This window comes from Leucoraja erinacea, chromosome 35 (genome assembly GCF_028641065.1).
Source record: "Leucoraja erinacea ecotype New England chromosome 35, Leri_hhj_1, whole genome shotgun sequence".
NCBI classification, from domain to species: domain Eukaryota; kingdom Metazoa; phylum Chordata; class Chondrichthyes; order Rajiformes; family Rajidae; genus Leucoraja; species Leucoraja erinaceus.
The window spans coordinates 14,561,875-14,571,697 of NC_073411.1; the positions used below are offsets into that span (position 1 = coordinate 14,561,875).

The 9,823-nt window shown below is 48.4% G+C and overlaps 1 protein-coding gene across 1 annotated transcript; it reads right to left on the minus strand.

Moving 5' to 3' along the window:
* Positions 1–1,798: 1,798 nt before the first annotated feature.
* On the minus strand, positions 1,799–4,706 carry LOC129713401 (progonadoliberin-1-like). The gene is made up of 2 exons (XM_055662431.1): positions 4,531–4,706; positions 1,799–2,572 (listed from the first exon to the last, which is right to left on the minus strand). Exons 1-2 carry the CDS (start codon positions 4,672–4,674, stop codon positions 2,444–2,446), a joined length of 273 nt encoding a protein of 90 aa, XP_055518406.1. The 5' UTR covers positions 4,675–4,706; the 3' UTR covers positions 1,799–2,443.
* Between the last annotated feature and the right edge of the window lie 5,117 nt (positions 4,707–9,823).

Consider the following 9,823-nt stretch of genomic DNA (forward strand, 5'->3'; position numbering starts at 1 on the left):
TCACAAGAACAATAACGCTGGAAGACGCTGGAAACCTGAGCTAAAGATTAAAAATCACCGCAGACTCTCAGCTGGTCAGGCAGCCTCTGCAGGGTTAATATTTCGAGTGAGTGATCCTTTGTCAAATGTGGACACATTTAACTTTCTGCTGACAAAGTCTCTGACTTGAAACATTCATGCCTCTGTTTGTCTCTCCGCAGATGCTGCCCAACCCACTGGGTTATTCCAGCATTTTCTGTTTTATCTTTAAATTAAGCCCATGTGCCAAATACTGGGGGGGGGGGGGGGGGGGGTCACTTTCAAAATGTTCGCACAGCTATAAAATCTGTCCGACCAAATTGTGAATGTTTAGAACTTCAACCAGCCAACACCCTCGATACATGACATGGGCACTCAAATATGCAATTCAGGAAAATACACTTAAAAATAGTTTAACTCTTAACATGCACTCCTTGGTGTAAAGTGTAAATATACTGATGTATACAATAAATGCAACAGTTGAAGTGAGTGAATGAGGCAGCCCAGGTGAAGCTTGTACTTTGATTACATCCGAATACAGAAGCTTTTATTGTTTTTGAGCGAGATGATTCTACCAGCTGGGGTCTGTTTGGGGAGAGGTTGTTCTGTAGAAACGGTAAAGTGAAGGGTTTAAACTGGAGATAGACACAGAGTGTTGGAGTAACTCAGTGGGTCAACCTATCCATGTTCTCCACAGATGCTGCCTGACCCGCTGAGTTACTCCAGCACTCTGTGAAACGTCACCTATCCATGTTCTCCACAGATGCTGCCTGACCCGCTGAGTTACTCCAGCACTCTGTGAAACGTCACCTATCCATGTTCTCCACAGATGCTGCCTGACCCGCTGAGTTATGGTGCAGCAGCATCTATGGAGCGAAGGAAATAGGCAACGTTTCGGGCCGAAATCCTTCTGGAAATAGGCAACGTTTCGGGCCGAAACCCTTCCGGGTTTCGGCCCGAAACGTTGCCTATTTCCTTAGCTCCATAGCTGCTGCTGCACCCGCTGAGTTACTCCAGCACTCTGTCTTTTTTTTTTGTAAACCAACACCTGCAATTCCTTGCATCCAAACTAGCAACTGACCCTAATCCAACTCGGGAGTTTAGTTTTTAGTTTAGCTTAGAGGTGTAGAATGGAAACAGGCCCTTCAGCCCATCAAGTCCGTGCCGACCAATCATTAACCACAAGGGACAATTTACCAAAGCCAATAAAGTCACAGGGAGAACGTACAAACTCCACACAGACAGTGCCTGTTGTCAGGATCGAACCCGTCTCTCATAGAAACATCGAAAATAGGTGCAGGAGGGAGGCCATTCGGCCCTTCGAGCCAGCACCGCCATTCAATGTGATCATGGCTGATCATCCCCAATCAATAACCCGTGCCTGCCTTCTCCCCACATCCCTTGACTCCACTAGCCCCTAGAGCTCCATCTAACTCTCTCTTAAATCCATCCAGTGACTTGGCCTCCACTGACCTCTGTGGCAGGGAATTCCACAAATTCACAACTCTCTGGGTGAAAACGTTTTTTCACACCTCACTTAAATGGCTTCCCCTTTATTCTAAGACTGTGGCCCCTGGTTCTGGACTCGCCCAACATTGGGAACATTTTTCCTGCATCTAGCTGGTCCAGTCTTTTTATAATTTTATATGTTTTTATAAGAATCACCCCTCAACCTTCTAAACTCCAGTAAATACGAGCCTAGTCTTTTCAATCTTTCCTCGTATGACAGTCCCGCCATCCCAGGGATCAATCTCGTGAACCTACGCTGCACTGCCTCAATCACAAGGATGTCCTTCCTCAAATTAGGGGACCCAAATTGTACATAATACTCCAGATGTGGTCTCACCAGAGCCCTATACAACTGCAGAAGAACCTCTCTACTCCTATACTGAAATCCTCTTGTTATGAAGGCGCTGTGAGGCAGCAGCTCTACCTGCTGCGCTACTGTGACACCAAAAGCCTTTCACTGTAGTTTAGTTTAGAGATACAGACCTTCGGCCCACTGAGCCCGCATCGACCAGCGATCACTGCACACTAACACTATGCTAAGGGATAATTTACATTTACACCAAACCAATTAACCTACAAACCTGCACGTCTTTGGAGTGGGAGGAAACCGAAGATCTCGGAGAACGTACAGACTCCACACAGACAGCACCCGTAGTCGGGATCGAACCCGGGTCTGTGGCGCTGTGAGGCGGCAACTCTACCCACTGCGCCTGTACCTCTGTACACGTGACAATAAACTAAGCAATGTGCCCTTGTACCCAGAGTCACATTGTGTGGGAACAGATTTAGAAACCAACACAGCTTGTGTCTGCTACCAACAATGTTTTATTGTGGTCATGTACACGTTAAACACACACACATACACACACACACAGGCGTCTGCGTTCTGGGCCTGGAGAGCTGAAGCCGGACAGTGTCAGATACGTGTGGAGGATGGAGCATGCTGGCAATCATCCCGCCCAGGGCTGTGCTGATATTCCTCCTGTTGCTCCGACACTTGGTGACAGCCCGCACCAGCCGTCTTCCAACCTGGTGCACACCTAGTCTGCAAGACACAAACAGTGAGAGACACAGCACGCTGGAGTAACTCAGCGGGACATTCAGGCAGCATCACTGGAGAGAAGCAATGGGTGATGTTTCGGGTCGAGACCCTTCCTCAGACTGAGAGTGAGGGGAGAGGGGAATGAGAGATATTGAGATATCTCAGAAGGATCTCGACCCGAAATGTCACCCATTCCTTCTCTCCAGAGATGCTGCCTGTCTGTCCCGCTGAGTTACTCCAGCATTTTTCTGTCTACGGTTTAAACAAGCACCTGCAGTTCCTTCCTGCACACAAACAGTGGGTGGAATGCATCATTGATAAGTAATTTAAACAAAATCCGTTTTTCTTGTATTGTGTAGGTGGTTTTGTTTGGAATCCTTTAGTGTCAGACACATTGTTCTAAATAGTTGGATACATTATTTTTGGTTAAAAAAAAGGCAGAAGTTGTGGGAACTCAGACACTGTCACCACCTGCAGCCACACAGATCATTAGTTCATCAGTCATAGCAGCAGAATGAGGCCATTCGGCCAATCGAGTCTACTCCACCATTCAATCATGGCTGATCTATCTCTCCCTCCTAACCCCATTCTCCTGCCTTCTCCCCATAACCTCTGACACCCGCACTAATCAAGAATCTATCTATCTCTGCCTTAAAAACATCCACTTAAAAACATCCTGGGAATCCATATTGAGGAGGACCTGACGTGGAGCGTGAACACCACTGCGCTGCTGATAAAGGTCCAGCAGAGACTGCACTTCCTGAGGGTGCTCAGGAAGAACAACATCACTCAGAGACTGCTGCTGTCCTTTTATCGGTGCTCCATTGAGAGCATACTAACATACTGTGTATGCGTGTGGTACACCAGCTGCACAGCGGCTCAGAGGAAAGCGCTCCAGAGGGCCATTGACAACGCCCAGAGGATTGTCGGCTGCCCTCTCCTTACCTTGGAGGACCTACACAGTTCCCGCTGCACCAAAAAATCCCAGAGTATCATAAAGGACATTTCCCACCCCGGACACTCCCTGTTTGAACTGTTGCCGTCAGGCAGACGGTACAGATCTACAAGGACAAGGACAAACAGACTAAAAAACAGTTTTTACCCCACTGCTATAAAGGCACTAAATGTAGCCGCCAAGGAACGCAGGGGCGATACAGACTAAGGGACTGTGGTACACTGTGAAATCGACAGAAGGATGGAGGGTTGGGTGTTTATGCGTGAAGCTATTTTCATGATATTTATTTTAGTTGTTTATCTTTTAATATTTTACCTTGTATGTATCGTTAGCTTTTAGAAATGTTTGAATGGTGCACTGACTGGCTGACATTTTTAAATTTCGTTGTACATGGTTCATGTTACAATGACAATAAAGAAACTATTCTATTCTATTCTGACTTGTGGCCTCCACAGCCGTCGGTGGCAAAGAATCCCACAGATTCACCACCCTCTGGCTAAAGAAATTCCTCCTCATCTCCTTCTTAAAGGTACATCCTTTTATTCTGTGACCACGGGGGCTCCAGTTTTCTCCCACATTTTGTCGGCTTGTTGGTTAATTCGCTTCTGTAAATTGTAAGTTTTGTGTGTGTGTGTGTGTGTGTGTGTGTGTGTGTGTGTGTGTGTGTGTGTGTGTGTGTGTGTGTGTGTGTGTGTGTGTGTGTGTGTGTGTGTGTGTGTGTGTGTGTGTGTGTGTGTGTGTGTGTGTGTGTGTGTGTGTGTGTGTGTGTGTGTGTGTGTGTGTGTGTGTGTGTGTGTGTGTGTGTGTGTGTGTGTGTGTGTGTGTGTGTGTGTGTGTGTGTGTGTGTGTGTGTGTGTGTGTGTGGGGGTGTGTGTGTGTGTGTGTGTGTGTTAGTGCTAGTTTGCGGGGGGATCGCTGGTCAGCACGGACTCGGTGGGCCGAAGGGCCTGTTTCCGCGCTGTATCTCTACAGTACAGGAGTGAGTGTGAGGGGGGAGGCTACTTACATGGTGGGTCGAGTCCATCACGTTGTCGTTAGTCTCTCTCTTGCCACCGGGGCGGAGGCCATATGACCAGTGCTGTGATGAGGACATGTGGACAAACAGCATGGAGACCACCACCAGACACGTCAGCTTCTGTGACCACAACATTCTGCAAGGAGACTGGTAGATAATGTGGTGAAGGAGGTGTTTGTCTCACAGACCTGCACCAGTCAGGAACAATTTACAATTTACAGAAACTAATAAAGCTAAAGTAGACACAAAACATCGCCCATCCTTCTCTCCACAGATGCTGCCTCACCTGCAGAGTTACTGCAGCATTTTGTGTCTACCTTTGATTTAAACCAGCATCTGCAGTTCTTTCTTACACACTTTAACCAATTAAGTTAATTCCATTTGCCCGCATTTGGCCAATACTCCTATTTGGTACAGGCTCATATTTGCAACATCATATTACATTAGTTTCCTTTACAGATACACTGGAGTGTGGACGAAAACCCACGCAGGTCACGGGCAGAACGGACAAACTCCACACAGACAGCGTCCGTGGTCAGGATCGAACCCGGGTCTCAGGCGCTGTGAGGCAGCAGCTCTACCCGCTGCACCACCGTTCCACCCCGATTACAGATGCAGGGAAGTGGCAGATGAGCAGTTGAACAAGACACACTTTCACCATTGTAAAAAAAGACACAGAGTGCTGGAGTAACTCAGCGGTCATGGCAACATGTCGGGTCAAGATCCTTCTCCAGTCTGAAAAAGACGCCCATCTCAAAACGTCACCTATCCATGTATGTTCTCTGCCTGACTCGCTGAGTTACTCCAGCACTCTGTGAAACGTCACCTACACATGTTCTCCAGCGATGCTGCCTGACCCACTGAGTTACTCCAGCACTCTGTGAAACGTCACCTATCCATGTTCTCCACAGATGCTGCCTGACCCGCTGAGTTATGGTGCAGCAGCATCTATGGAGTGAAGGAAATAGGCAACGTTTTGGGCTTAAATCCTTCTGGAAATAGGTAACGTTTCGGGCCGAAAACCTTCCGGGTTTCGGCCCGAAACGTTGCCTATTTCCTTAGCTCCATAGATGCTGCTGCACCCGCTGAGTTACTCCAGCACTCTGTCTTTTTTTTTTTGTAAACCAACACCTGCAATTCCTTGCATCCAAACTAGCAACTGACCCTAATCCAACTCGGGAGTTTAGTTTTTAGTTTAGCTTAGAGGTGTAGAATGGAGACAGGCCCTTCAGCCCATCAAGTCTGTGCCGACCAATCATTGACCACTAGGGACAATTTACCAAAGCCAATAAAGGCACAAGGAGAACGTACAGACTCCACACAGACAGCACCCGTAGTCGGGATCGAACCCGGGTCTGTGGCGCTGTGAGGCACCAACTCTACCCGCTGGGCCTGTACCTCTGTACACGTGACTATAAACTAAGCAATGTGCCCTTGTACCCAGAGTCACATTGTGTGGGAACAGATTTAGAAACCAACACAGCCTTGTGTCTGCTACCAACAATGTTTTATTGTGGTCATGTACACGTTAAACACACACACATACACACAGGCGTCTGCGTTCTGGGCCTGGAGAGCTGAAGCCGGACAGTGTCAGATACGTGTGGAGGATGGAGCATGCTGGCAATCATCCCGCCCAGGGCTGTGCTGATATTCCTCGTGTTGCTCCAACACTTGGTGACAGCCCGCACCAGCCGTCTTCCAACCTGGTGCACACCTAGTCTGCAAGACACAAACAGTGAGAGACACAACACGCTGGAGTAACTCAGCGGGACATTCAGGCAGCATCTGTGGAGAGAAGCAATGGGTAACGTTTCGGGTCGAGACCCTTCCTCAGACTGAGAGTGAGGGGAGAGGGGAACGAGATATATTGAGATATCTCAGAAGGGTCTCGACCCGAAATGTCACCCATTCCTTCTCTCCACAGATGCTGCCTGTCTGTCCCGCTGAGTTACTCCAGCATTTTTCTGTCTACGGTTTAAACCAGCACCTGCAGTTCCTTCCTGCACACAAACAGTGGGTGGAATGCATCATTGATAAGTAATTTAAACAAAATCCGTTTTTCTTGTATTGTGGAGGTGAGTTTTGTTTGGAATCCTTTAGTGTCAGACACATTGTTCTAAATAGTTGGATACATTATTTTTGGTTAAAAAAAAAAGGCAGAAGTTGTGGGAACTCAGACACTGTCACCACCTGCAGCCACACAGATCATTAGTTCATCAGTCATAGCAGCAGAATGAGGCCATTCGGCCCATCGAGTCTTCTCCACCATTCAATCATGGCTGATCTATCTCTCCCTCCTAACCCCATTCTCCTGCCTTCTCCCCATAACCCCTGACACCCGCACTAATCAAGAATCTATCTATCTCTGCCTTAAAAACATCCACTGACTTGTGGCCTCCACAGCCGTCTGTGGCAAAGAATCCCACAGATTCACCACCCTCTGGCTAAAGAAATTCCTCCTCATCTCCTTCTTAAAGGTATGTCCTTTTATTCTTTGACCACGGGGGCTCCAGTTTTCTCCCACATTTTGTCGGCTTGTTGGTTAATTCGCTTCTGTAAATTGTAAGTTGTCCCGTGTGTGTGTGTGTGTGTGTGTGTGTGTGTGTGTGTGTGTGTGTGTGTGTGTGTGTGTGTGTGTGTGTGTGTGTGTGTGTGTGTGTGTGTGTGTGTGTGTGTGTGTGTGTGTGTGTGTGTGTGTGTGTGTGTGTGTGTGTTAGTGCTAGTTTGCGGGGTGATCGCTGGTCAGCATGGACTCGGTGGGCCGAAGGGCCTGTTTCCGCGCTGTATCTCTACAGTACAGGAGTGAGTGAGTGTGAGGGGGGAGGCTACTTACATGGTGGGTCGAGTCCATCACGTTGTCGTTAGTCTCTCTCTTGCCACCGGGGCGGAGGCCATATGACCAGTGCTGTGATGAGGACATGTGGACAAACACCATGGAGACCACGACCAGACAAGTCAGCTTCTGTGACCACAACATTCTGCAAGGAGACTGGTAGATAATGTGGTGAAGGAGGTGTTTGTCTCACAGACCTGCACCAGTCAGGAACAATTTACAATTTACAGAAACTAATAAAGCTAAAGTAGACACAAAACATCGCCCATCCTTCTCTCCACAGATGCTGCCTCACCCTCAGAGTTACTGCAGCATTTTGTGTCTACCTTTGATTTAAACCAGCATCTGCAGTTCTTTCTTACACACTTTAACCAATTAAGTTAATTCCATCTGCCCGCATTTGGCCAATACTCCTATTTGGTACAGGCTCATATTTGCAACATCATATTACATTAGTTTCCTTCACAGATACACTGGAGTGTGGACGAAAACCCACGCAGGTCACGGGCAGAACGGACAAACTCCACACAGACAGCGTCCGTGGTCAGGATCGAACCCGGGTCTCAGGTGCTGTGAGGCAGCAGCTCTACCCGCTGCGCCACCGTTCCACCCCGATTACAGATGCAGGGAAGTGGCAGATGAGCAGTTGAACAAGCCACACTTTCACCATTGTAAACAAAGACACAGAGTGCTGGAGTAACTCAGCGGTCATGGCAACATGTCGGGTCAAGATCCTTCTCCAGTCTGAAAAAGACGCCCATCTCAAAACGTCACCTATGCATGTATGTTCTCCACAGATGCTGCCTGACTCCTGACCCGCTGAGTTATCCATGTTCTCCACAGATGCTGGTGCAGCAGCATCTATGGAGCGAAGGAAATAGGCAACGTTTTGGGACGTTGCCTATTTCCTTAGCTCCATAGATGCTGCAGCACCTGCTGAGTTACTCCAGCACTCTGTGTCTGCACGGCAACAAGACCACGATGACCTTACCTTGTGGCTGTGGCGTGGCTGCAGGTTCCACTCGAAGATCTTTGGCTGGGTCTGTGCCCGCAGCTTATATACAACACAGACATGTCTACACCAGCAGGGACACACAGCATGGAGCAAGGATTACCTCAAATCCATCGTCCCCTCCCCTGGACTTACTGAAGTCAAAGTAACAAATGGCTTGGAAATTATTCAATCCCAAGGGGGCAGAGAACTTGCAACGCAGAACAGCAACAGCAACAGCAACAGGCCCTCGGCCCACAATGTCCATGCTGAACATGATGCCAAGTCCCACTCATCTCCTCTGCCTGCAACTGATCCACACCCCTCATTCCCAGCTCATTCCTCCCCCTTCTGTCATGGGGGGTAGACGGACTCCCCCCCCCCCCCCCCCCCCCCACCCCCCCCCCCCCCCCCCCCAACTCTTGGACTTGTCCACCATTTCATGCACTTTGTGTTTTATGACAGTGGGCAGATCAGGCTTCGGTTTCCTCCTGGGATTAATAAAGCTCTACTGTATCCCAGACTAGGGAGAGGGAAACGAGGGATATGGGCCGTGATGTGGAGAAATAAAGATCAATGAATGAAAGATATGCAAAAAAACAAACAAGGTTGCAGATGGATAAGATGGGGGGCAGATCACACGGGCCGGAAGAGGCCAGAGTGGCCACATTTTAGCAGGACACTATATGACTGCGTAGCCGGACATAGTGCGAACTCCATCATCAAGTTCGCCGATGACACCACTGTTGTGGGACGTATCACAGATGTGGACAAGTCAGAGTATAGAAGTGAGATCGAGAGACTGACCAAATGGTGCCAGCACAATAACCTGGCTCTCAACATCAGTAAGCCCAAGGACTTTAGTAGGGGAAGGATGCGGACTCACATTCCTGTTTATATGGTGCAGAGGGTCAATAATTTCAAACTCCTGGGCGTGCATATATCAAAAGACCTTTCCTGGACCCAGCACACCGATGCAATTGTAAAGAAGACACATCAGCGACTCTACTTCCTGAGAAGATTACGGAGATTCGGCATGTTGGAGAGGATTCTCCTAAACTTCTACAGGTGCACGATAGAGAGCATTCTGACTGGTTGCATCGTGGCCTGGTTCGGCAACTTGGTCCAGGAGCGGAAAAGACTACAAAAAGTTGTGAACACTGCCCAGTCCATCATCGGCTCTGACCTCCCCACCATCGAAGGGATCTATCGCAGTCGCTGCCTCAAAAAGGCAGCCAGCATCATCAAGGACCCACACCATCCTGGCCACACACTCATCTCACTTCTGCCATCAGGAAGAAGGTACAGGAGCCTGAAGACTGCAACGTCCAGGTTCAGGAACCATTTCTTCCCTACAGCCATCAGGCTATTAAACACAATGAATAAGCTCTGAGCTCTGAACTGCAAAAGACTATATTATTATTTGTTATTTGCACTGTATTTGTTATTTATTGAAT